The 27,259-nt window shown below is 48.0% G+C and overlaps 1 protein-coding gene across 11 annotated transcripts in view; it reads right to left on the reverse strand.

The window, feature by feature from the left end:
• The window catches only part of ADGRB1 (adhesion G protein-coupled receptor B1), a 293,421-nt gene that overhangs the window by 108,373 nt on the left and 157,789 nt on the right, over nt 1–27,259 (reverse strand). For all 11 annotated transcript variants that reach the window (XM_027665116.1, XM_027665120.1, XM_027665119.1 and 8 more), the window contains 6 exons: nt 26,648–26,716; nt 22,616–22,724; nt 21,597–21,740; nt 19,027–19,102; nt 14,882–14,984; nt 13,726–13,769 (listed from right to left, as the gene is read on the reverse strand). In XM_027665116.1, coding sequence (XP_027520917.1) covers nt 13,726–13,769; nt 14,882–14,984; nt 19,027–19,102; nt 21,597–21,740; nt 22,616–22,724; nt 26,648–26,716 — 545 coding nt within the window. The remainder of the gene's footprint in view (nt 1–13,725; nt 13,770–14,881; nt 14,985–19,026; nt 19,103–21,596; nt 21,741–22,615; nt 22,725–26,647; nt 26,717–27,259) is intronic.

A 27,259-nucleotide genomic window follows, 5' to 3' on the forward strand; every position in this document is an offset into this window, starting at 1 on the left:
CATCTGTGCCAACTCACCCTCCACTGTCTGCTGGGTTTTATGTGCTGAGGTTCAGCTCAGGTGCAGTGACAGGTTTGGGAGGGAAAAATTGTTCATCCCACAGGGAATTTCTGACTTCCCACTTAGAGGGAAGATGTGGAATATTCCTCAGCTAATTAAATACCTGCCAATTAAGAGGCAGCATCAGTGATGACTGTGCTGGCTAAAGCAATTTACACTGAGAAATGTCTCCTCTGTCCTGTCCCTGGTTTTGCAGCACCGGGAATGGCCTTTACTGCAGGAATTGCTGACTGTGCAGCAGAAGGCACAGTCCTAGGGGTGAAATGTCCTTTATTTCCTGTCCATCCATCCACCCTGGTGTGCCCAGCAATAAAATGCACACACACCAGTGCCAAACACATCCATCTCTGCCTCCTCCCTTGGCAGAGGGATCACCACAGCCCTGCTCCTGCACCTCCCGTGGCCCTGTGCACATTCCTCGGGCTCTGGTTCCGTGTTCCAACATCATCCCAGAGTGAGAGCCAGCTCCTGCTAGTCAAAGGCTTGTGATGCAGCCTTCCAGGGAGCCTGGAGGGAGCAGGATTGGCTCTACAGCTCCCAAGCTGGGAAATTCAGAAGTCCCCCGAGATTCACTGAGATCTCCTGTGTTAGGCTGATAACAACAAAACGCACTCAACCCTCCTGGCACTCCCTTTCCCAAGGCCCAGGGGAGGGAAGGAGCACAGGAATAAGCCAGCTGGTATCACCATCACAGAGGAAATGCAGAATCCCAGCAGGAAGCTTTTATCCTCTGGCTCAGAGCTGCACATTGCCCGGGTGCTTTCTCTGAAAGGGAAACTGGCACCTGGAGCAAGGAGGATGCAAAAGAGGGGTTCCAGGTGCTGCAGCTCTCTCTATCCAAGCTGGGAAGGTGGAGAGAAGCAAAGGAGCATCAGCAACAGGAATGGGAGCTGCTCAGCTTTTCTCTAAGGAATAAACAGTGGGTATTTTGCAGAAAAGGAAGTTTCTGGAGCCGCCGAGGAAAGAGAGTGAGTTGTGGAGAGAGAAACTGGAAATCAAAGGGGGTCCAGGTGTGTGTAGAGGGGATTAAGTTGATCAGAATATTTAGTTTGATGCTAAAGGGTCCTGACAGGGAAAAAAGGGTTGGAAACCACAGTGCTGAGGTGAAAGTCTGACTGTTTTTTCCTCAGCCCCTCCAAATGTCCCTGCCAAGGCTGCTGGCTTGTGACTCAGGGTCGTCCCCCCAGACTGAACAGCAAGGAGACAGGTAGGTTGGGACCAAAGGGATGAAGCTGCTGGTCCCAGCCTTCACCTGCCCAAGGGTAACTGAACTGAGCAGGAAAAGTACAGTGGATGTGACAGCTCCCACTCCATCCTGCTGTTTGATCTTTCTTTCTTTCCTGAGATGACAAGCCTTGTCAGAGTGAAGGAGCACTGCTCACAAGCTTGGGGCTCCCAGGCCACCTCTTCTGAAAGCTTTCCTGGGAGGGAGGGGGGCAAGGAGAACAAAAATAAATGCTCCTTGCAAGCCCTTTGTTCAGGGGACCCGAGAGCAGGTTCCCATGTCGCTCCTGCTTCAGAGCAGCGGAAAATGTTCTGAGAGTTCCTGTCAGTTTTGCTGCATTTTGAAGCCATTTTAGCCAAGAAAGCCTCAGAAACAAAGTGACACTCATCATTTGACCAACCCTGCTTCCTCTTAAACTCCTCAAAAACGCTAATCTGGGTAAAGGCAAATGTAAAAGAAAATTCAGAACTGTAAGTGACCTAGAAAAGGAGATTTTTTTGTTCAGCTCCAGTTGCAATAACAGCACATTGAAGGCTGTGAAATGCTCGGGCATGACAGCAATAGGAGTCATGTAAGTCCTGTTTCACAGACTGCAGAAGCAGTTCTTTCCTGCTGCCAGAGATGGAACAGGCAGGATAATCCCAGCTACCTCCCAGCTCCCAGGAGGACCTGGCAGGGCTGGCAATTAGCAAAAGCATCTTTTGCACTTGTAAACGGAATGAATTGGGTGGAAAGGAACTGGAAAGCAGGGAAATGCCCAATGCCATGACACCATTTCTTAACAGCACTTCTGAGATGCTGGTGCCCGAGTGGAGAGAAACACGGCAGCCTCCCAGGAGAGGGGGTGGAGGGGGGGGATTTCTTTTTATAGCTGTATGAAAAAAAATTTCAAAACAATTTCTGTCCCACAAACACGATAGTCCTGGGAGCACTACGATGGAATGCACCTCACCATCCCTTCAGACTGGATATAAGGAAGCATTTCTTTACACAGAGGGTAGTTAAACACTGGAACAGGCTTCCCAGAGAGGTGGTCAATGTTCCAAGCCTGTCAGTGTTTGAGAGGCATTTGGAAAATGTCCTTAATAACTTCTGGACAACCCTGAATTGATCAGGCAGTTGGAGTAGATGATCGTGTCAGTCCCTTTCAACTGAAAATTCTATTCTATTCTATTCTATTCTATTCTATTCTATTCTATTCTATTCTATTCTATTCTATTCTATTTCATTCCATTCCATTCCATCCATTATCTCCACACCATTCCTTGTGTGGGCACAGGGGGTCTCCTGTGTGTCTGCACCCTGGTGCTGAGCCAGTTCCAGCTCTGAACTGCAGGTTGATTACTCCCCTGGGAATCAATTCCCCCCTTCCTGCCCTGTTCCAGGTGTCTCAGTCAAAGCACTTTCCACCGTCCCCCTCACTCTGAGCTGTGTCTCTTGGAGATGAGCAGCAGATTCTCTGCTGGGACTAATCAGTGCAACTTTAGCGACTGCAAAGGTTCCTGGGCTGCAGCAGAGCCCTGTGTGTGCCACAGCCATCCCTATCCCTGCACTCCTGCTGGCTCCCCATGTGTGTAAATTCTACCTTTGGCATCAAAAATCCCTTCCCTCAAGGAGACTTTGCAGCTGAAGGATGATTTTCCCAGCCAGGATCCAGATCCTGCAGCAATGTTTGACAGAGGGAGCTCCCTCTGCTCTCCTTGTGTGGCTCCAGGTGCAGCAGCTCCCGAGACACCTTTTTCCTGAAGCTGCCCGGATTTTAGGAATTTGCATTGCAGTTCTCTGCCTCACTCATCACTGCCAGTAACTAAACAGACCCTTGGAACACAGTTAAATGTCAGGAAACTTTCCTGGAAAGGATCTGCCTGAACACAGCAAACTTCCCAACAGCAGTGACACATTCCTGCAGCTTTCACTTGGGCTTGTATGGAAGATTAAAGACACAACTACCCCAGTGACAGCTAAAAGACATGCAAACAGCCCTTTGCAAACAGCCCTTTGCAAACAGCCCTTTGTTCAGTCCCCAGCCTCAGATTAAGGGGTGAAAAATCATCTGCATATTGATAATCCCTGGGTCAAATCCCATGGAGCGCCCTTGAAGCTGTCAGGAGCCTTGCTGAGGTTTGAAGGTTGCTCAGCATTCTTAAAGATTCAACATATGAGCTCTATCCATCATTAAATAAATAATAACCACAGCTAAAAAAGGTGCAGCAGTGTCCTGGATCACCACCTCCTTTGGGCTCCTGTTCTCCCAATACAGGACACAGTTAATTTTCTTCAGAGCCACCAGCACAGCCATAAGAAAGGACAGAAGAGCTGATTGTGGCTCAGCTCTGCTCGTCCTCGGTGACTGTGGATAAATCACTGTCTTGGTTTCTCCCTCCCCACCCTCAAACGGCAGCACTTCGGTTTTTGGGGACAGCCCATCACTCATCAAGGCAATTATGACCATTTTCATTTTTGTCTCCTTGGCTGGCTGGTGGTGGATTGAATCCATCACCAAAAAATGAGGGAAGATGATGCACTTCCCACCCAATTTGCTGCCTGTGCTTCCATCCACAGCAGCAAGAAAGACTCTCCTCAAACCAGTAGAATTCTCCCCGGGAAGATGGAGGCTCTTGCTGGGTCAGGCTTTGGGCAGCCCTGATAGAACAAAGTGACCTGAAAGATCATCCAGTTCCAACACCCCTGCCATGGGCAGGGACACCTTCCACTAGCCCAGGTTGCTCCAAGCCCCATCCAATCTGGCCTTGGACACTTCCAGGGGTGGTACATCCACAGCTTCTCTTGGCAGCCTGTGCCAGGGCCTCCCCACCCTCACCCTGCCACGCACCAGGCTCTGGCAGAGGGTGAATTTGTTCCCTCAGAGACAGGCAGCAATTCCTCTGCCTGACTTTCCATCCCACCAACACTGCACATGTGCATTAAACCCCCTGGAGAGGCAGCTCTGGCCTAAGGCAGGGGCAACTCTGGGAGATGAACACACACATTCCAACGGGTCAGTGCCATAATTGAATTAAAGTATTTGCAAAGCCCTGGAAAGAGCCTTGACAAGTCTGGAAATCGTTACAGGCCTTGTAATTGGGCTTCCTGACCTTGCTGTGCCAGTTGTTTCCCTCTCTGCAGCTCCTGACTGAGGGTTCAAGTGCATCCAAATAAATCTACTGGTCAGGGCACAGAGGATCTGTCCTCTCTGGGGGGAGAGCTTTGCCTGTGGCTTTCCAGGAGGGCTCAGCCTGACCCTGCTCTTCCCAATCTCCCTATAGTAGGAGAAGCTGCTGTGTTCCTCATCTGGCAGCTGTCAGAGTCGTCTGGGTGTTCCAATCCTTTGCTAATCCTCCTCTGGGTCCTCCATTCCTTTGTTAATCCTCATCTGGGTGCTCCCTGCATTTGCTAATCCTCTCTACCACATAGCTGAAAGGCCACCCTGAGCTCAGGCAGTGGGTGGGATGCACAGGTTGGTGTCTCCCACCCTCAGTGATTGTCCTGAGTCTTTCTGGTCTCATTCCACCTCCTGAAGACCAAAATTCCCAGGGGAACACTTGCTGCTGCTCACAGGACTGAGATGTGATGGGCAAAGCTGACACAATGGGAGCTCCTCTGGCTTGGGTGACCAGTTCAACCATCAAGCTCACCTTTAGGTAACCAGTTCTCAGTGATAAATAAAAATACTTATTTTTACCTCTTACTACCCCTTAAAGGAGCTCCTGGCTCCTGGGTTCCATGGCATTTAGAAGAGCTGTCTGATGTCATTAGTGCAGGAGGCTCAGGGAAAACTGAGGCACAAAGCTTACACTGATTTGCCCAGACACACAGAAAGTTCATCATTAGACAAGGACTGTATCCCAGGCACTGTATCCTCTTTTCTCTGCAGTTTCAGCAGAACATTTCATCTTCTAGTGCAGTGCACAAGCAGTCAGGTGAAAATGAGCACAAGTGTTTTTCTCCTCTTTAAAAATCAAACTTTCCCCATCTTTATTCATAGCGAACCAGTTCTCAGCGCTTTTCCACCACATCCATCACTCCTATCCTGTCCATAATCCTACCAGTTCATCCTACCTTGTCCATCATCTTTCAGCAGTGAATGAACTCATAAACCTGTCTCTGAACCCTGCCCATCTCCCATGGGCTCCTTCTCATGAGAGTGAGAGCTCTGTGAGGTATCTGGGACTGGAATGGGCAAAAAAAATGAAATTAGATATTAAAAAGAAATTCTTCCCTGTGAGGGTGGTAAAGCACTGGAAAAGGTTGCCCTGAGAAGCTGTGGGTGCCACAACCCTGGAAGGGCTCAAGGCCAGGTTGGATGGAGGCCTGAGCAACCCGGTCTAGTGGAAGGTGCCCCTGACTGTGGTAGGGAGTTGGAATTAGATGATCTTGAAGGCCTTTTCCAACTCAAACCATTCTATGATTCCATGATTAAATTTTGGCAGTATTGGGAATATGGTGGGTACTGCTGTGTTTCTGGCTTGCCTGCTGGAGGAGTTGATGGATTTGTTCAAAAATGAGGCATTTTAAGAAGCTCACCTGAGCTTGCCTCAGTCTTGCAAAGAAGTTTGAGCAAAGAAGCCTGATGGGGCAACTTCTTGTGTTCTCAACAGAGCCACGTGACATATAAACCTTCTTGAGCATCTACCTGATGATGGTGGGCTGGGCTTTGGATAACCCTGGCCCTGAGATACCTGAAATCCACCTTCCTCACATCAGGCACAGGCTGCTCTGCAGCTTCCAGCAAAGCCAAGCAATGCTCCAGAGGATGCAGACCATCCTGAGCCCCATGAGGCTCCAGCTCACAGCTCACATTCAGCACTGAGCTGAGGTTGGGAATCACATCACTGAACCCTAAGCCCCTTCCCAATGGGAGCATCCTCCAGGTGTCAGTGTCTGGCTCCTGCCAGTTCTGTAAAGGGAATTCATTTATTCCCTCTGTATTCCTGACGCCTTTACTAGGGAAGCAAGGGACCATTTGATTCAGAGCCTCTGAATCCTCTCTCCTCTCCCCTTCTCCCTTCTGTCAAAAGCCATTAAGCCATGCTCTGTTGGCAGGCAGCAGAAGCCCTGTTTTGTGCTGCTCAGCTTCTCCTCCATCCTGTGCTGTGAACGACACAGGAGAATAAGCCAGCACCTGCTTTCCCAATCCCGTGGACAAGGCTGGATGCTGTGGAGCAGCTCAGCAAAGGCCAAACAAGTCTGACTCCTCTCCCAAACAGGGATGGACACAGCCCTGTGCTTTGCTGGTGCCTTGCGCCAGCTGCTTTCTGCCAACAGAATCTACCACCTCTTTCCTGCAACACCTGGAAGTCCAGGTGGCAAGGTATTTCCAGGAAAAAGTGTCCTTGGAATAAGGCAGATGCCTGAAAAAACAGTCCCCTGGAAGGTGTTCTTTTTGGTGCTTCCATCAGCCCCAGGTTGAGCAGGGATAAATCCTCAGGCTCTGGAGGTGAGACAGGATTTCACTGCATTGCCCTGTCTTGTCTGCTCTCGTCCAGGGCTCAAAAAGGGCTCCTGGGACCACAATTCCATCTGCCTGGTTGCACACTGTGAGTGCAGTCAGACAGGCTGAATTAAGGGATACTTTTAACTGGGTTTAACACAGGGGAACTAATGGGAATATTCAGATTAACCTCCCTGCATGCCCCTGTGTAGCCAGGCTGTGCAAGCACAGTGCTTTCCTCTCTCCCAGATATCCCCTCAATTCATCCCTAGGAGCAGCTGGGAAAGGCAGGATTTGCAGCTAGAGCCGAAACTGAAGATGTGGGGAATAAAAACTGATTAAGGGCAATGGAGCTGGAAGAGAGGGACTGGGAAACACCAGCACAGGCACCCTGCACGGGATCACATGCAGGGCATGTCACTGGCAATGTTGCTGCCCCACAGCTGGAGAGCTGCAGTAAAAAACATGTAATATATCATTAATATATAACATGTCATTAATAGGTCCAAAGGGGAGAGCAGAGCTCTGGTTTCTTGTGGGGCTTTAGGGTTGTAACAGCCCAGCAGGTCCAGGGAGGTGATTCTGTCCCTCTACTCGGCTGTTATGGGACCACTCCTGGAGTTCTGCCTCCAGCTCTGGGACCCAGAACACAAGAAGGATGTGGAGCTGCTGGAGTGAGTCCAGAGGTGGCCATGAAGATGATCATAGGGCTGGAGCCCCTCTGCGCTGGAGCCAGGCTAGGAGAGCTGGGAATGTCCAGCCTAGAGAAGAGAAGGCTCCAGGGAGACCTGAGAGCCCCTTCCAGGGCCTAAAGGGGCTCCAGGAGAGCTGGAGAGAGACTTTGGACTAGGGATAAAGGGACAGGACAAGGGGAAATGGCTTTAAACTGAAAGAGAGTAGATTTAGATTAGATATTAGGACAAAATTCTTCCTGTGAGGGCAGTGAGGCCCTGGCACAGGTTGCCCAGAGAAGCTGTGGCTGCCCCTGGATCCCTGGAAGTGTTCAAGGTCAGGATGGCTGAGGCTTGGAGCAGCCTGGGATAGTGGAATGTGTCCCTGCCCAGGGCAGAGAGGTTGGAATAAGATGATCTTTCAGGTCCCTGCCAACCCAAACCATTCTCTGCTTCTGTGTTTCCCTTCCTGTCTGTATCTGGGAGACTCATTTATCTCTGCCAGCACAGACAAGCTGAGTTACTGCCTGATCTACAGCTCTGGCAGGGTCATTAATGTGCTGGGTGATGGACAGGGGGAAAGGGAAACTCTTTCTTGACTTCAGAAAGCTTTTCTTCAAAAGACAGGCACTGAGGGATGAATTAATTGATGTGATCAGCAAAACGTGTGGGATGTTGTAGATAAGACAACTCCTGTAGGACACTTTTCCGGCGGCAGGGGAAGAAAGGGACCTGTACATTCCCTCCAAAGGAAACCAGGTGGAGACCAACAAGACTGGGATCACAATAAAGCCCCGAAAAGCACAGGAAAGAAGCCTTCCTGACTTATTCTTCATCCAGTGCATCAGAGGCTTTCAGCAATCTGGGAGAAGCCCATGGAGCTCACAGCGTTTCTTGCTCCTCCTGCTGCCTTGTAATGACTTTCCTGTCATCATGTAGGACATGTAGCCAGGAATTCAGACAGCTTTGGATTCTGCAGATTAGACATCCTGAAAACAGGAATTTCAAGTAAAGTAGCTGCACTGCAAGACTCATGGGATGGCTGGACCATAAACACCCCAAAGAGCACAATTACCCTACGGAAAAATGATGGTGCCTGACAGGAAACAGCTCCTTCTGGGATGATTTTGGGGCTCTTCTAAGTTGTTTCAGACAAAACAAACAAAAACACCCCCACAAGCTTACTCTGACTCTGCAGAGCATTCCCTGTGGATTGTAACTCTGTGTGACCATCTCCAGTCCTGCCAGCCCTTGATCCACACAGCCCATAAACCATCCTCTGGAAGTACCAACATGCACCCTACGCCCCAAGCAGTTCCTGCTTGAAAAGAGCCCATGAGCGGAGCTGTTCTCAGTATTATTTTAGGATTCTCTAAGTTTCCAAGTGGTTTAGCCTTGCCCTGCAAGCTGAGGCACTGTTTGCTTTGTTCTCCATGCCCAACCTTGCTGTGCTGTGTCACCTTCCTAAACAGTGAAGTCAGAATTTCCTAGACAGCTCAAAGGCTTTAATTACTGGCATAGATGATCTTTCCCAAGGGAAGTTAAGGGTGTCCTTGAATTAAAACCACAGGTTCCTGAGGCACTTTCTCTTCCAAGAACAAAAAGCTTTTTTGTAAATATTTTTGAAGGTTTGTGAGGCCTCTTAAGATCAGTTATAATGCCTAGATATTATGAAAATCCACCTGGAGACAGAGGAGCAGAGAATAGTTGGTTGGTGGAGCCAGGTAGATCCTCTAAGAACAAGCATTCCCTGACTGATCTCGTGGTGTCTCTCCAGACATTTCATAGAATTATGTAATGGTTTGAATTGGAAGGGACCTTTTAGATCATCTTGTTCCAACCTCTCTGCCAGGGGCAGGGACACCTTCCACTGTCCCAGGTTGCTCAGAGCCCCATCCAACCCGGCCTTGGACACTTCCAGGGATGGGGCAGCCAAAGCTTTTCTAGACAACCTGTGCCAGGGCTCCCACACCATCCTCACAGGGAAGAATTTCTTCCCAATATCCAATCTAAATCTATTTTCTTTCAGTTAGAAACCATTCCACCTTGTCCTATCATTCCATGCCCTTGTCAGACAGAACCCCAGGCTCAAAGAACACCATTTTTTGAACACTTCCAGGGATGGAGACTCCAACACTTCCCCGGGCAGCCTGTTCCAATGCCTGACCACCCTTTCAGTAAAGGAATTTTTCCTAAAATCCAGTTTAAACCTCCACTGGTGCAACTTGAGGCCATTTCCTCTCAACCTGTCTCTTGTTACCTGGGAGAAGAGACCAACCCTTATCTCACTATAACGTTCTTTCAGGGAGTTGTAAAGAGACATGAAGTGATGCTGTCACCACCACCACCAAATCCTGGCAACCCTCTCCCTGTTCCCTTTGCCACAGGACATCCCTGTTGTGCACCAGAGAAAGGCAGGTGAGAAATAAGAATCTGGTGAACAAGAACATGGAAGCTCATGGATGATCTATCAACTCCCTCTGTCCTGTTCCAGCAGGAGAAAGAAGGAGTAGGAGGCTGGATCCTGCCTGGGTATTCACTTCACCAGGGTTAAGCAGCTAATAATCACTCCAGATGAATAATACCCTTGGAGGAGAGCCAGAGAATCCCAAATCATTCTCTGATTTCAGCTTTCAATTTACCCGGCCAGTGCTCAGCTCATTAATCACACTTGCAGCATCCAACACAACAGAAATTAGTCCCTCGATCTTCTCCCCTCTTGTTTCGTGACATGAGGAGTTGGGGGCAAGAGGAAGAGAAACGAGATGGACAGGTGCCACCCACAAATCTCACAGTTACTCAGAGGGGCTGGGATTAATAAATCAAAAATCCATTGTTAATAGTACAAGCTTAAATATCCATCTAAATGCAAATGAATGAACACTCAGGAGTTCTTCCTCTTTTTTTTCTTTTTTTTTTCCCCAAGTGCTCTGTTTGACAGCTCCATCTTTGAGGAAGCACATGGTCACCTGCTAATTGTGTGTTCTAATTGCAATTTTACAGTTCAACCTTTCACAGCCCGTGGATTTTAAGTGGCTGTGGCGTGGTTTGGATGGGGTTGAAAGCTCAGGTGGCTGCAGGAACAGGCAGGAGCTCTCATGTGAGGACTGCTTGGAGTTTCCTGCCTTTACACCTGTTCAGTCACAGGCCTCAAGGGGTTAAATCCAGAGGCCGATTCACTGGATTCAGGTGGGGTTTGGATCACCAAGATCTGCACCCTTAGGTGGATGACTGTGGATGTGGGGAAGGTCCACCTGGCCAGTCTTGGAGCAGGAACGTGGAGAGTGGTAAAAGAGGAAGCTTAAGACATACCAGTGTCTTCTGAGCAACACCCTCACAGCCTGGCTTGGGCTGTGCAGGGAGTACAGCAACAGGCAGGGAAATGAACCTGTAAATCCATTAAATTTGCCAGATCTTGGAAATGGGATTTCACAGAATCACAGAATGGTTTGGGTTGGAAGAGACCTCAAAGATCATCTCATTCCAACCCCCTGTCATGAGCAGGGACACATTCCACTAGCCCAGTTGTTCCAAGCTCCATCCAAACTGGTCTTGAGCACTTCCAGGGATGGGGCATCCTGAGATTCATCCACTTGCACAACTGTCCTATGAGACTGATCAGTGGGAAAACCTCTAATTTAAGGAAGTGAGTGGCAGGAAGGAGAAGATGGGAGCAAAGACAGCAAACACAGAAGTGTGGCTGAACCTCAGGGTTTCCTGGCACAGAGTTACCAGTCGTGAGCTCTACCACATACCAGCCAACAGGTCCAGGGTGAAGCCTAAAAATCCTTGCTCCAAGCAGGAAAACAATCACCCAAAACTGTGACCCAGAACTGCAAAGCCCTTGGCAGCCCCAGAGTGCTGTTCAAGTTCGAGGTGAGCATTCAGGACTAGAGAACAGGCTTTGCATAATTTGCCTTTCATTAGACTTTCCCAGGAGTCAGAAGTGGTAGTAAATCAGCTTTAAAATGTTGTGCAAATCAGCTTTAAAATATTGCACAAACAGCTTGGCAGCTCCCGTTGCCAGAGATCACTGGATCAGCTCTAGTTTTGGAACATCCCCCGGCAAAAATCTGCTGACATCAGCATTTAGGACTTTTCAACTGCTTGAGATTGTAAATGTTGATTGGAAACACTCGCAAGAAAGCACACACACACCCCAACACACGCACAGAGGAGTCTCAGCAGCAACATTTGCACAACCAATCTGCTGGGGATTTTTGAATCCATCCTTGAAAACTGAGCCGTGGTGACGGTGCCAAGAAATCGCCTGCTCAGCTCTGAGCTGGGAGCCCGTTCTCTGATGCCATGAGGATGCAGGGATTAAAAATTGAAAGCATTCCCAACATCCTGCACTCCCAGAGGGACAACAGGCAGCCAAACAAGCTGTTAAGCCTTGGGAGCAGGAGTATGGAGTGGGCAGAGCTCCTGGGACAAGGAGTGACCTGGCCCAGTGGGTCAGAACAGGATAATCTTTAGGATCCTTTGCAACCCAAACCATTCTGTCATTCCACAAGGCAGAGCTGATTATGCTGAACTGGGCAGCATTTTGCCCCAGATCAATGGCATTCAAAGCTTTCAATCCATGATGAGCACTGGGCAACCCTGCATCTGTCTCCTACCAGGCACTTCCCAGTGCCAGCTCTGACAGATATATGTGCCCACCGTGAGTGCCATCACTGCCCTCGGATCCAGCCACGTGCAAACTGGATTTCACTCTTTTCATGCTCAGATTACAGCTAATTAAATCCATCTTGGCAGGGGAACATCTCCATCCTTCTGGAGGAAGGCTGCAGAAAGCAAAAACCAATGAGATGTTGTGCAGAGGAGTCCAAATTCTGCCCTTATTTGCCAAAAATTAGATTTGTATACAAGTGCTTTAATTCCATTCCAGCATGGAGAAACAACAGATTTAGGAGAGCAGGCCAGCTCCTTCTGAGTCTGCCCAGCAATACACAACACTCTGTGCTGACCTGCAGCTCTTTGGCAAAATAAAACACAATTTTATTAATTTCTTGAAGGTTCACCTGCACTCAACAGTCTTCTAATAATGGAATAATTTTCACTACAAGCCAGAGGGACCAGTTCTGCCCCGGGCTCCAACATGGGTGTGATTTCACAAGCAAGGAGACCCTCTGGGTTCTTCAGCTTTGTTTGGATCCACTCATAGGTGCAAAATTTATCACAGGCCATCAAGAAGGGTGAGCTGCCTGCAAATATGTTGCCCGCCTATGTGTGCATATGCTACTTAATGGAGCATAAAAGGAGAAGAATGGAATCATTTTTCAGGTGCTGCAGATAATGTTAATAAATAATAATAATAAATGCAGAGGTAGGTGCCAAACGTGTGAGATCTCAAGGAGAGAAAGCGACTGCAGGCAGAAAAGAAGCCAGGTTGGTCTTCAAACTGAGATACAAAAGTCAATGAAGTAAAACCACCATTAAATCAAACACTTTGTATCTTTGTCAAGTTCACTCAGGATTTAAGAGCTCACTTCCAGAATGTTGGTTTTGGTTTTGTTGGTTTTTTTTCTAAGATGCACATTCTTTGACAACTACTTATCCTACAGTATAGGATTTATGGCCCTGACTCTTTTTGGTAACTTGGGATTTCTTTTTTTTTTCCTTGCTGACTACAATCACGTCACTCCAAACCTCCTGAACAGCACAAGTCATCACAGAAATCCTGGAAAATCCCGAAAAAAAATCAATTTACCCTATTGCAGCAGCACAATGTGAAGTTCATAGCACCTGAACTTCACCACCACAGGCCAGATTTGCAACAGTGGCCTCTGATTTTGCATTACTCTCCTTATGGTGTCTGATTTAGGGTGAGCACTGCAGAGAGCCAAGCACTGCTATGCCAAACCCAATCCTGAGTCTCAATTCATGCATCCTTTATATAGGAAAATCCCAAATTGGAAGAGTTAAAATAAGAGAGAACTTCTGCAAAATGTAGACTGAGGTCCAAAGCATCAAATGAAATGCAAACACTCCTCCCTGTGAACAGCAACATGAATGTCTCTGCTTGAACCCTGGAGGGTTTCCCTGGTACAAGAACATGATGCTTTCAGCACACAGGGCCCTTCATGAACTGTTCTGAAAACACCTGACTGCAGATCTTTAAATGCAAGACCCAGCTCAACTGGCACTAAAAGAGAAGTCAGTAAGAAGTGGTGCACAGGTGAAGGAAGAAACACTCCCCACCAGGGCAAAGAGAAAACGGAGTGGAGAGAGTAAGGACTGAGACAGACTGACACATCACTGCTAAAACTGTGATGATTTCACCTAAAAAGTAAACAGACCCATGAGAACAAAGAGAAACCCACAGAACTCACCCATCATTTTCATCCCAGAGGATGCAGGTCTGGTTGGTGGTTCCCTGCCAGGAGACAAGAGAGGGAAAAAAAAGAAATAAATCAGTGTCATGCTGTTTGTGGGGTATGTGATTAGAATGAAATATGTGGAACATATCCCACTGTAGAACAATTTCCACTACCCTAAACTTGGTGTGTCTGGGATGCACCAGATGGGCAGTCATGGATCTCAGTCCTCTGAATGGATTCTTTCACCCTGGGCTTGAAAAGTGAGGCCAAAATGTGCCTCAGTTTGTTCCACATCACCATCTCTACAAGGAGGATTTGACTCTGCATCTTTCCTGACTCACCCTACTGATGTTCTTCCTTATTCTTCCCCTCAAACAGAATCCTTCTGCTGCTCCCTTCTGGAAAGTGGATCAAATACAGCCTGTGCTTTTGTGGGACATGGTGCTGGGAAGAACCACAGCCCCTTAAGAGTGAGTCAGGTGTGTTTGAAGCCCCCTGGAAGGGGTTTACCACTGACTCCAGCTGTCTTAGACCCCTTTGGAAAACCCTTCCAGGAGAGTCCAAAGCAAAGACACAACGGATCTAATATTCGTGCTGTAGAGCCTCAGGAGGACATCTAAGACCCACGGCAAGGAGAGGCCGTGGGGTGTGTAACTGTCCATCCCATACATCTGCTTAGGTTGAGCAGAAGAGCTTGGAGCAAAGGAGCCTGCCTTTGGAAGCACTGAGGACAACAGTAATATTCCTGTCGCCAGTATTAATGGAAAAAAAAATCCCCTCTCCTTTCCCTCCTCAAAGAAGATTGTTCTGGCAACCTTTTTTTTTAATGAGCACATAATTATCCTCCCATGATTTTCCACAATGAAATGGTATGAATTTGGGACCATTATGCCCATGTTCCCTGTGCCAGCTGTGCTGTCACCCTCCTGCTGCCCTGGCAGTGCCTGAGCAAGGAGCACAGAGCAGGGGAGGTTTGGAAGGTTGATCCATATAATCATCCCTTGCAGTGACCAACAACAGGACACTCAGCAGTGTTTAGGGAGATTGAAGGGTCCTGCAAAGAGATCTCAAGAGCCCAGAAAAACCACCTCCTTCCTTGCACCAACACATTCCTGCTCTGCAGAAGCAAACACAGCTGTGGGATGGTGCAGTCCCAGGAAATACTTACGTTGTACAGGTGGGAGAATTCAATTTCCAAAGGGGTGAGGAGGGAGCGAGGAAATGGCTTCACAGTCACCGAGATGACTTTGGAGTTCAGAACAGTGCTGTTCCTGGGGAGAAAAGGGGAAAGAGATGCTTTGAAGAGGATTTTTGTGGAGCACAAAATCCACACATCCATCACTGGTGGTACAAGGTTTGGTGTACACAGTGAAGAAGTTGACCCCATTACTTTACAATACCATGAAAAGACACTTGCTGCTGATGGAACCCCTTCTCAGCCCCTTGAGCTCCCCTCATAGCCACTAGACATCTATTCCTCCAGGAATCAGTCACTTTATGAACCTCAATGACTCCCTAAATCTGTTGGAATTATAGACTGTATATATTCCAGTAATAAAATAGTCCTGGACCCATTTTCTATCCCTCACATGAGGAAACAGAGTTCATTTGGACTACAGTGATCCTTGCTGGCCCCTTCCAGCTCGAGATATTCTACTATTTCATGTGCTTTCAAAACAAAACCTCTGTTTTCCCCCTCAAAGGCTGCTTGGTTGCCTTTACAACATATCCATGGGCACCACATCCCTGGAAGTGTTCAAGGCCAGGTTGGATGGAGCTCTGAGCAACTTTGTCTAGTGGAAGGTGTCCCTGCCCATGGCAGGGGGGTTGAAATGAGATGAGCTTTAAGGTCCTTCCAACCCAAGGCCATTCTGTAATTCCATGATCCTGTCTGGAGATACGGTGTGTATCTCTATTCCTTGAGGATCAAAAGCAGATGGAAAAAGGCCAAACCTTTCAAGTAAATGTCAAAATGTTTGTGCCCAGGTAAAATATTGTATTAAATCTGGCAGCCTGAGGAGGTTTGGCTGTTGGAAGAAGCAGTAAGTGAGGAGATACTTCCCATACCTATGCTCCTGCTTCCTGGAAAACCAAACTCTTTGCAGGCACTTCCCTGGACACTGAACATGTAAATATACAGGTTTTCCTGGTGGTTCTGCAGATTACTGGTGTTTAAATAAGCAGAAGGTCCCCACAACCAGCAGCTGAAAACCCTGCCATGAAGGAATTGGTGGTAGCTGAGCATCAGGCTGCTCCCAGCCCCTCGTGGCACCCATGGGCAAGGGAAAATTTTCCCTATCCAAACCTCCACCAAATTGACAGGTACTAATAAAATCTTACACTTTTCTTTCTGACTTTTATATTTCTTTTTACAAAGGAATTAAGTGGGAAAGATTTGCACTTGCTTAACAGCAATAATAATAAAAAGAAGGTTTAAAAAAAAACACTTGGAATTGACCATGGATGTGTAAGTGGATGCTCAGAAAGCCACTATTCCACCAACACTAGAGGGAACAACAGCACTGGTTTAACAGGGTAAAGAAGAAAAATAATAATATATTTTCCTTAAAAAAAAAAAGAAGTAACAAAGCACAGCTAACAGCCTACAAAGGAAAAGTGAAAGAGTAAGTCAGTGGGAGCAGCAGCTGTAAGAAGCTAAAAACAAGATGTGCTGAGAGGTAACCACCAGTGCATGTCTTCATTAGTAGCTGTGTCTGTGAGGGTCAGCTCTTGGTTCAGTGTGCTGAATATTTACACGAGCAACACAGATGAGACCAAAACATCCTTTTGAAGGCCAAGGACCAGCTGAGAATCAATGCAGTAAAACAAAAGCAGAAAGAGCATTTCATTTTTCAGCGTGGGAAGCTGCAGGAACACAATATTCACTGGTGTGGTGAAGATTGGTTAATGGCCAAGTGGTCACAGCTCAAGCAGGAGTTGAAGGTGGCTTGGGGAAAGTTGCAGAACGACTTTTTACATGGGTAGACAGTGATGGGACAAGGGGAAATGGTCTTAAACTAGAAGAGGAGAGATTTAGATTAGATATAAGGAAGAAATTCTTCCCTGGGAGGGTGGTGAGGCCCTGGCACAGGTGTCCAGAGAAACTGTAGCTGCCCATCTCTGGAAGTGTTCAATGCCAGGTTGGACAGGGCTTGGAGCAACCTGGGCTAGTGGAAGGTGTCCCTGGCCATGGTAGGAGGTTGGAATGAGATGGTCTTTTAGGTCCCTTCCACTGAGATGAAGCAGAGATCTGCTCTATGCACCCCTCCTTGTCAGGATTCCACTGTACTATCTGGTTCAATTCCACTTTGAGATGAGGAAACAGCTCAAGGAGACCAAAGTAGAGACAGAAAATTGATCCAGGTGCTGGAAAACCAGACAAAAGTTTCCTGTTGAAAGGCATGTCTGACGGTCTGTTACATGTGAGGGGCTTTTCAGTCGCCAGGCCCGGTGCCTGGAAGTGAAAATCAGAAAATTCAGCCTTAAAATGAGAACCAGGCTCCCAGCAGAGAAGGTAATTAAGCATCTGAGCAGCTTTCCGGGGGAGGAGAAGGACTCAGCATCACGGGGAATCTTTCGGGAGGAAGATGAGTCGTTATTCCTAAAAGTACATTTCAGCCCAGCTTCTGGGAGGAAAACAAGAAACATGGAGATGTGGCTTGAACAGGAGCTCAGAGGGCTCCTGAGTGGCTGTAAAGAGTGTGCAAACAGCTGTAAACACCCTGCTGAGCACTCAGGGCTGGAAGGTGCCAGGCTGGTGGTTCTCCAGTGTCCTCTGCAGCACTGTCGAGGTGGGACTGATCTCTGCTCACCTCCCTGCCTTGAAAAATCAGGTTTTGTGTGTGCCCCGTCTCCACTGTCACAGCTGCCAGGATCCACAGGGCTCTCTGGATCCGAGGGGACAGAGTAATGTGTGAGTCAGAGAAGGCATTGCTGCCTGGGGGAGGTAAATTGGGACAATTAGGAACAGCTCAGCTGGTGCTGTTCACTGAGTTAAATCTCCTTTTTTTTTTTTTTTCCTTTGAGGAAAAATCACTCTGCATTGAATCAGTGTGGTCAAACCCAGGATCCGGGTCCATGTTGCTTATGTGTACCCAGGAATAGCTCCTCTCCTCTGTGGTCAGAATCATTTTTTACCCATAGGCAGCTACATGGCTATTTAATGACATTCTCCTTTTCAATGCTGTGTCCATTTGCACAGCAGTGAAGTAAGAGGTACTTTACTGCTGCTGCTGCTTTTATTTCTCCTTTTTTTTTTTTTCCTTTGACTCTCCACAGGTGATTCAAGACTCCTGATTTTTTTTTTTTTTAAAGAAGGACTGTCCTTTAATTAAGGAACATCTTAAATCAGGTCTCCTGTGGGAATGCTAGTCGGAGGCTGTGGCTGCTGCAGCTGCTGGTTATCAGAGCTCATTCCCTGCTTGGCCAGAGAAAGCTGAAATACTGCTGGATCATTTGAGCCAATGATGTTTATTGCCCTTCTGATCTAATTCCCACTGCTGTAATGGAAGATATTACAGAATACAGTTGGCTGACTTGCTAATTCCTCCCTGCACTCACTTGGAGCTCTTTTGCCATTGCCAGTGCTAAATCTGGAGGTATTTAAATGATTATCGGTGAGGAGAGATGCCCTGGTGTTTATGGTAAATGGGCTCACGCTAATCAGTGCAGAACAGATTTAGAAGGTGCCTTAGGATGCTTAATTTACTGCCTCAGTACCGGTCTCGGAAAAAAAAAAAAAAAAAAAGAGCGAGAAAAAAAGGAAGAGGAGGGAAGGGAAGGAAGGAGAGCGCTGAACACAAAAGCTTCGGTGCCCGAGGCAGTTTGCAGCGGCCGGGAACAGGGCAGACATGTGCAGCCAGGCGTGCTGCTGCTGCTCTCCTCCCGAGCCTGTCTCTGCCGTGATGCTCTCGAGGGCTCAGCCTGGTTTGGCAGCTCTCCGGGAGCTCGGGAGGATCGAGGCAGCTGAGCATCCATCCCCCCTCTGTCCAACCCTCCCCAAATCCCTCGTGCGAGAATCCATGCCCGGAGGGCAAAGGGCGGCAGGCAGGGATGAAGCAGCAGCTCTGTGCCTCTCCTCCTATCCGGGGTGCACATGGGTGGGGAAAACCTTCCTGCTCTTCCAGCACATGATGGCTGCAAGGCATGAGCCCGTCCCCACCTGAACGCGCAGCATCAGCCCGTGGGGGGCAAAATATTTTCACTGTCTCGTTGTACCCCGGTGACCTTCGCTTTTTCCTGGAAAACCAGGGGTCTGCAGTCAGAGTGATCAGCAGGAAAGCCTTCTCACCCTGCTCAGGCAGCCCTTCTTACCTCTGGAGGGAGAGGATGTTGCCCACGTTCCGGTACAGCACAGTCCCCACCACGAAGACGGAGGAGTCGTCCGACACTGCAGGACACCAGAGGGAAGGGAAGAAGACAACGGCACTGAGACAATCGGGGTGACAGCTGTCCCCATGGGACACCCACGTGCACGATTTGGCCTCTGTTGGGGCACAGCCAACGCCAGAGTGGCTGTGGTGGGATGCAGTGCCTGCTGTCACCACACTGGGTCTCCATCGTTCCCCAGAGAGGGCTCAGCGCCTTCGGGGTGACCCGGCATCCACCCTCACGCAAGGCTCACTCATCCCAGATGACCAGCCCGCTGCTCTCCCCCATTCAGAAACCCACTACTCCCTCTGACAGCACCACAGCAGGCGGATCTGCAGGGTGGAAAGGTCTCCTGCAGCCACCTCGAGGCATTTGGACCCATCTATAATCATCAAGCCTTCAGAGGGAAGAGCCGAGCTCGGGCCGACAAGGGCAGCAAGAAGGGGAGTTGTCCCACTGCGCCTTGTCTGACCCCAAAACTCATGTGGTGTCTCGGGACCAAGGTCCCAGATGAGCCTCTGAATCATCTGTGTGACCTCTGGGCACATCACTTGACCTCCTCCTGCTTTCCCTTTTCCTCCTCCTCTGCTGTCTCGCAGGGCCCAGCTGCAAAAAGCAAGGGGTCCCCTGATAAACTCCAAGCAGCAGAGGCAGCCCTGAAGATGGATTTTTGGGGGAGAAAAAGGAAGTGGACAAATGAAAAGCAATGCTGAGGAAGCCTGGGGTAGGGCCCTGAGCTGGGGCTTCTCTCATGCCTTGTGCTGAGATTGAGTTTGCTCCATCAGTGCAGGGCAGGCAAAACTCTGTGTTCATCTTTCACATCATCAGGCTGGGCTCACTGGGGATAACTGGTGAACACATAACTGGGAGAGACTGACAGACAGGCTTGCAGGGCAGTTGTATCATCCAACTGCACAAACCAGTGTTGGCCCACCAAAATCAGCTCCCAGTAGTGAGGGAGTTTGGTTCTGGTCTCATGAAGCTTCCTGTCTCTGTCACTTTGCTCAGGATAGTTACTCGTACTCCCTGCAGCCGAAGGGAAGTGAGGATCAAAGCTAAAAGAGGTGCATCTCCACTGTAATCACTAAATAAACCCTTGAAGAATATACCACCAGCACAAGATACTGAACAAAACAGAGGCATGAGAGCCCTGGGTGGTAGTCAGGAAACCATGGAGAAGTGAGGACTGATGGGAAGCCGTTTCTTCAGGCTGGATGTCACCTTTTGTTTGCACAGTCACTGCAGCTTGGGGGCCCCAGAGCAGCTCTGTGTGAGGATGTTTCTAATGGAAATCTGGAAAACAGCAGCATGAGGAATTGGATACTTTCAGGACAGCCCTCGGCCCCAGGGCAGGATCAGCTCTGTCTCTGCCTGGTGCCAGCAGTTTGTCCAAAGCTTTCCAGAGGTGAAGGTACCACAACACACAAACTGTGGCAACCCTTCCAACATGCTCCAGCTTCTCCCACGGAGATCACGGTGTCTCCAAGGCACAACAAAACAGAAGGAGAGCTTCACATGATCCTTGCTCTGACAGTGACTCACTGTTTACCTTTGGGGGTGTCACTGAACAGTTCCCAGCCTCAGATTTCCCAAGTAGAAATGATGGTTGATTCCATTCCCAGCAGGGAAGCCCAAGACAAGAGGTCCTGGTGTGACAACAGGAGTCCAAAGGTTTTCTGGCAGCAACAACTCACAGTCTCTGGCCTCTGTCCCAAGGAAGGACAGCAGAGCCTGATGCAGCAGCCAACAGTTTGCCCTCTCAAAACCATGTGTGCCAGAAGTAAATCCCACCATTTCCCAGCAATTAGCCCAACTTGGAGTCCTGCTTTTGAAAACTCAGGGCTCAATCCTGCAAAATTTCGAGTCTATCTGCCAAAAGATGGGTGCCTGAAGTGTGTTTGTTCCTGGGACTTCACCTGGATGCCCCAGCAGAGCATCCCAGAACCTTTCAGGTTCCTTCTGGAGCTGGCAGTGAGGCTGATGCACCCAGAGATCCCACCTCCACACTGTGGCTCATATCCATGCCCTGCTGTGGAGCCAGTGACCTCAGGGATAAATGCCTCTGAATTTCCTCTCTGGGGGCAGGAAGTTTCACACAGCAACCATAAACCCCCAAATCTAGCAAAGCTTGTCCATGCAGCAGACCCTGACCTCAGTCTGATGTGTTGACCACAATCTACTTACCCTTAGATGGTCCTATTAGGCCTGGATCCAGTCTTGGGGGGCATCTAAAGCATTGTTTGCCTATTTTTGCTACTCATTTAGGACAAGATATACACCCACAACCAGGCACTGAGCCTGCTCCTGAACTTTTGCAAGGAGTTTAAGTTGACCTCTTGGTCAGGCCATATCTGAGAGCCTTACTTACACCCATCAATGCTTTTGGTGTCCAAGTATTTGTGAGCAAATCCAGCTGAGCTGGAAGGAGGATTTGAAGACCAGCCAAATGGAAGGAACCACTTGGAAAACGAAGAAGGAATTTTCTGTTGGAGTGCCCTGGCTGTGCTGCCTACCTGAGAGCCCTGAAGACAGGATGCTCTTGGAGACAGTGACCTTGTCCTCTGAGTTCTTGGCCCAGTCCACCATGCCCCTCCAGCCTTTCATGGGGAAGGTGATGTCGGTCGCTGCATTCGCAGGCAGTTTGTGAATGCCGAGGACTAGAGAGGAGCAAGAGATAAAACCAGTCAACAAACCAGCTTCAATAAACTCACCTGTGCTGAAAATACCATTAGAAGCAATTCTGGGAAATCAGGTAGCAGAGAGACTGGATTTTGAGAGCTGTAGGAGTGATGCTCTCCTCAGGTGATGCTGCTTAGGCATGAAAGAAGATGACACTGTTTGGGTTTCATTGGAAAGGCCCTGCCTGCACTAAACCTGGCAGAAGAGAGATCAGGCTGCTCCAGCATCTTGTCTCCAGGAGTGGCCAAAAGCAGTTGTCAAAAAGAAGTGTGAGAAAGAACAGAGCAAGACGTCTCCTGGTCTGTCCTCCCAGCAATGAGCAGGACTTCCTCAGCCAGTGGCTGTATCCAGATCATCAACTTTACAGCCACCAATGGGCCTCTCTTTTGTGCACTTTCCTAATCCCATCATGAACCCATCTGCACTTTTTGGCTTCTGCAGCATCCTCTGGCAACAAGTTCCCCACCGGGGTTGTGCACACAGGATAAATCACACACTGCCTGCTGTTTGCTTGCTGCCTCATCACTCCACTGGCTGCTGTGCAGCTCTTGTGTTCAAAAAATAAAAGGAAGAGACTCATTCTGCCCAGTATGCCTGTTCTCCATTCATGGTTCTATAGATATCTCTTGGATATCTCTCCATGGACATCTCTTGTTCAGGGTGAAATCCTAAATTTTTTGGAGAAAAGCCACCCCGTCTTTACGACCATCCCTGTCTTTCCCAGGACCTTTTAATGCTGCACCACCTGCTGCCTCCCCTCTTTCCCTCCCCACAGCCCAGGTTACACATATTACACAGTAATTAACAGCTCCATGGGCTCTCTATCCTACGTGGGGAGTGCAAATCCACTCACCCAGATTGTCTGTCACTTGGTAGGAATCCCGGAAATCCTTCATGCGGAAGCCGATGACATCAATGAAATCCTCCACAAGCCTGAACAGTTCCTTGGCATTTGGCCCTATCTGCAAAGAGAGGGACAATATTTAGTAGATCAGACACTAATGAGCACAGCAGGAGTTTCTCTGTGGGCAAAGATTCCTGCCCTCGCACGTGAACTGGAAGCATATGCTGGATATAATGGGGTATGAATGGAGCTGGAAAGAATGAGGAATCAGAAATCCTAAAAGGAGACCAAGACCCCTAAAGGACCCCTAAAAGGGGCGAGAAATAATAATATGACATTCAGATTGGTAAAACTTGGGTTGGAGGGCAATGTTTTAAAGCAAACAGAAGTATCTGAGATCGTCTGGAGCAGAAGACAACCTACACATTTACTTGCATAGAATCAGAGAATCAAAGAATCAGAGAATGGTTTGAGTTGGAAGGGACCTTTAAAATCATCTGCTTGATTTCCAAGCCCATTGACTGGAGTATTTGGCCCAAAACCAGAGGCATCTGGAATTGCGCATCCAGAGAGTGAAGATGCGTTGGTGTCGATGTATTGAAGTTTTGCCCTTTGTCAAATTCCAGGAGCCTTTGCCAAGCCTGAGACTTCCCTGACACTCAGGTATTGTGATACTTGGCAAAATATATTTGCTCTACTTCTGATGGCGTATATATATATGTATATATATGTGTTCTCTACTGACATGGAGCCCACAAAGCATTACCTCCACCAGGGTAGTTAATCTTGCTGTCATTTCACAAAGAGCAGCCACACCAAAGGACATCCATGGTTTAATGTTGAATCCCAGGCACCAGACCACATAATCCTATCCAGAAAAGCATTTCCTGGACTGATTTTCTCCTTTCTGGACTGATTTTCTCCTTTCTGGCTGATTTTCTCCTTTCCTGTTTTGCTGGCAGGATCTCACTCTCCAAATAACCAAATTCTTGGTCACGGACCGGTCTTGGATCTTCTCTGTATCTTCTTTCTTCCCTGGTGTTTTCCCATTGATAAAGATATTGGCAGTAACTCTTCTTCACTTGTAATTTGCCAGTCTGAAAGAAGGCTGTTAAACAATAACTAGTTTCCCAGTGACAGATTCCATAAAAGATAATCCACTTGAAAGGAACTGTGCTGTCTTTTTCCTCACATTTGCCTACAGGAGCTTTGCAAATACCATGAGAGGCTGAAGAATTCAGATCCTTCTTTTCCTTTTCCACCACTTTTGGAGCATTTTCAGTTCCTACCTGTAATCCAGACCTTCCTGAGGTGGCTGAGCAGAGCTGAAGGGACAGCTGGGGACAAGCAGGATGGGATGGAGGAGAAGGAAGGCTGAGCCTTCAAATGTGTGGACAAGGAGCACAGGGGTGGCCTTGTGTGTCTTGATCCAAAGGAATCTTGGTAAGACTAAAATTGTATCAGGATGAGATCAAAAAGTCCTGCCAGTACAGCAGGTGTGCACACAAGGAGGAGAAGTAAGTGAGGAAGCTATTTTTAACTGCATATTTTATATTCCATTGCAGATTGAAATCACAAGGTCAAACTAAATCCAGGCTACACTGGCCATTGCATTTTAGGTTTTTATCATATAGTGGTGAACACAATCTCCTCAAAAAGCACAGTAACCCTTCTGTGAGTACTTTTATGGGTTGTTTTGGTTTATATTTTCCTTGAACAACATCTCTGTCTGGGGGGGGCGGAGCACAGGGTTTTGGGATGTGGAAAACGATGAAGTTTGGTTTATTTTTAATGATCAAACTGGGAGACAAAGACTTTGTTTTAAAAGAATTGGTTGATCCTGGGAAATGCAGGGAGTGATTTTGGTCCAGCAGCTTTGAGGGAGAAAAACAGGGACTGTGGAAAACTCTGTTGTTATCCAGTCCATGAAGATTTCTCTGTTCTGAAGTGTTGGGCTCTCATCTCAATTCCCATTGAACAAAACTCCTCCCCATGATATTCCCAATCCACATGAGGGTTATGGTGGTGTTGGCAGCAGGCTGGGCTGTGTCTGTCTATGGGTGCAAAGAGCAGATTGCACAGGGACAGCCAGTGGGAATGAACTGTCACACAGAGTAACTGCAGCTGGGTTTGAGGGCATCAACAGGGTTTCCCCGTTGTCATGACAACTTGACAGCCTCCTCTGCTGTCTGCTGAAATATGTACACGCACCTGAAGGCTTAGAACCACGTATTTGGTCACAGAATGACAGAATCAGAGAATCTCAGTACAGTTTAGTTTGGAAAGGACCTCAGAGGTCATCTGTTCCAACCCTCTTGCTCAAGCAGGGACACTTAGAGCCACTTGCCCAGGACCATGTTGAGATGGTTCTTTATCTCACCTGGAGACAGACCATTCTCATTCAAATGCAATGGGAAAACACAAGATATCAGGGAGAAGAGGCTGCCCAGCTACCGACAGCGTCCCTGTTGCATGAAGGAAATATATTCAGGTCCTTGTCTCCCATTCTGGACTGCCAACAACTGTGCCAGCACTTGCAGTTGAAATTTTTTCCAGGGGACTTCCCTGGTTGGTGTGAATAAACTGGACTCTGGGGCTGATTTTTTTTATTTGATTATTTGGTATTTCCAAATCACTTTGAGGAATTTTTCAACACCAACAGGTGCCTAAAAGTGAGTTGCCATGTTCTGAGCCATCTCTCCAAGTACCTTCCACAGGACTGACCTCTCACAAAGGCTGAGTTTTGTTCCTTGTCCAGGTTATTCTGCAAGTTGAGGTTGTTTGAGACTTTGAGGGTTGAGCAAGTTGAGGGTTTGTGTTTCAAGGTGCAATACTGAGGAATGGGCATGGGAGGAACGAGCTGCTATGGAACCTTCCAGCAGAGCTGCTGGTCTGAGGCAGAGCTTTTTCCCCTCTGATGTGGTGCCTAAAAGCTGCAGTGAGATGACAGCCCTGAGCAGCCCAAGGGCTTGTCAAGAGAATGGCAAAGGGACAAGGACTAGGTCTGAGACAAGCCCACAACAGAGAGTTCAACTGGGGCAGAGGAGACAAAAGCCAAATAAAACACAGCTACAAAACCCAACAAACCCATCCCCTAGTACATGAGAGTTTAGCTACAGAATTGTTTATAGAATCATAGATGGCTTGGGTTGGAAGGAATTTTAAAGATCATTTAGCTCCAAACCCCTGCCATGGGCAGGGTCACCTACTAGAACATCTTACTCAAAGCCCCACCCAGCCTGGCCTTGAACACTTCCAAGCATGGGGATTAGGGAATTCAGCAGGATCCCCAACCTTGAGAGGGGAGAAATAAAACAAAACATAACTGAAACAAAGCCCAGCTTGTGTTGAGAAGACCCTAGCTCTGAAAATCCTGCCTGTCCTGCAGCTTTTCATCCAGGAACTCAAACTCATGAAATCCCACTTCTTTACCTTGGCAAGAGGAAAGAGTGGAATTAGAGCAAGCCAGCAGGGTTATCAACTCCAACCCAAGCCTGACCTCTGAGAACTATCCAAAATTCAGTATCCACCACCAGTATTTCACTGTTCTTCATCCAGAGACTCTGAAGCCGAGCACAGCTCACTGTGTCTGGATACTCTGGCTCTTTCATCATAAGGCTTTATCCAAGGAGAAAGTGGTGGATGGGGATTTTGTGTGGTCTGTGGCTAAAACAGATTTATGTTGCACATAACTCATCCTGGAATCATGGAATCATAGAGTGTCCTGAGTTGGAAGGGACCCACAAGGATCATTGAGTCCAACTCCTGACAGGACAGGACACCCCAAGAATCATCCCATGTGTCTGAGAGCACTGTCAAAACACTCCTTGAGCTCTGTCAGGGTCAGTGCTGTGACCGCTTCCCTGGGGAGCCTGTTCAGTGCCCAACCACCCTCTGGGGGAAGAACCCTTTCCTAATATTCAAAAATTCTGGGCAAGAAGATCTAGGAGGTCATGTGAACAGTTGGAAATTCCTCTCCTTGTGGCTTAACCCTGTGCTGAAAGCATGTTTCATCTCAGGGAAGGTGCTGAAGGTTCATACCAGCTGAGCTTCCTCCCATTTCTCCCGGTTTTCCTCCGATAAAAGATTGCTGAGGATCTGGACAAAATTCTGTAGAAGGGAGAGAAAAGAGGACAAAAGAGGTGGTCAGTCAAACACAGCCCAGGCTGGGAAGGACCCAGTGATGGGGGAGGAACATTTGAGAACCAGCCATGCTCCAAGGGGGTTCTCATGGTCCCATTCCCAAAGGGTCCCACAGCATTTCACAGGTCCCAAGGATGTTAATGACCAACAAGGCTTTTTTCCCAAGGCCTTCACTTTGACTACTGTATTTCCTAAAGGGTTGGATTGGGAATATGTCTTGTATTTATTACTGGTCGATGTCTGTCAGAGACTGGTTAGAAAAAGATGATCTTGCCTCACACAAGTTCTTTTCTATCCTATTTTCTACTATTTCTGTCATTTCCAATATATTCCTTATGATCCTCTTTGACCTGCTACCAGGCAAGAGAAGCAGAGATTGATCCAGAGGATGCTCTGCATGGCAGCACCTTTGCAGTACACTATGAGAAGGCAGGAAATTTAAGACTATTGATTTTTTCTCTAGTTTTTACCACTCTTTGCAGATCCTGCAGGATCAGTTTAATGTTTGAA

The sequence above is a fragment of the Corapipo altera genome, unplaced genomic scaffold, assembly GCF_003945725.1.
Source record: "Corapipo altera isolate COAL_440 unplaced genomic scaffold, ASM394572v1 267, whole genome shotgun sequence".
Taxonomy (NCBI): domain Eukaryota; kingdom Metazoa; phylum Chordata; class Aves; order Passeriformes; family Pipridae; genus Corapipo; species Corapipo altera.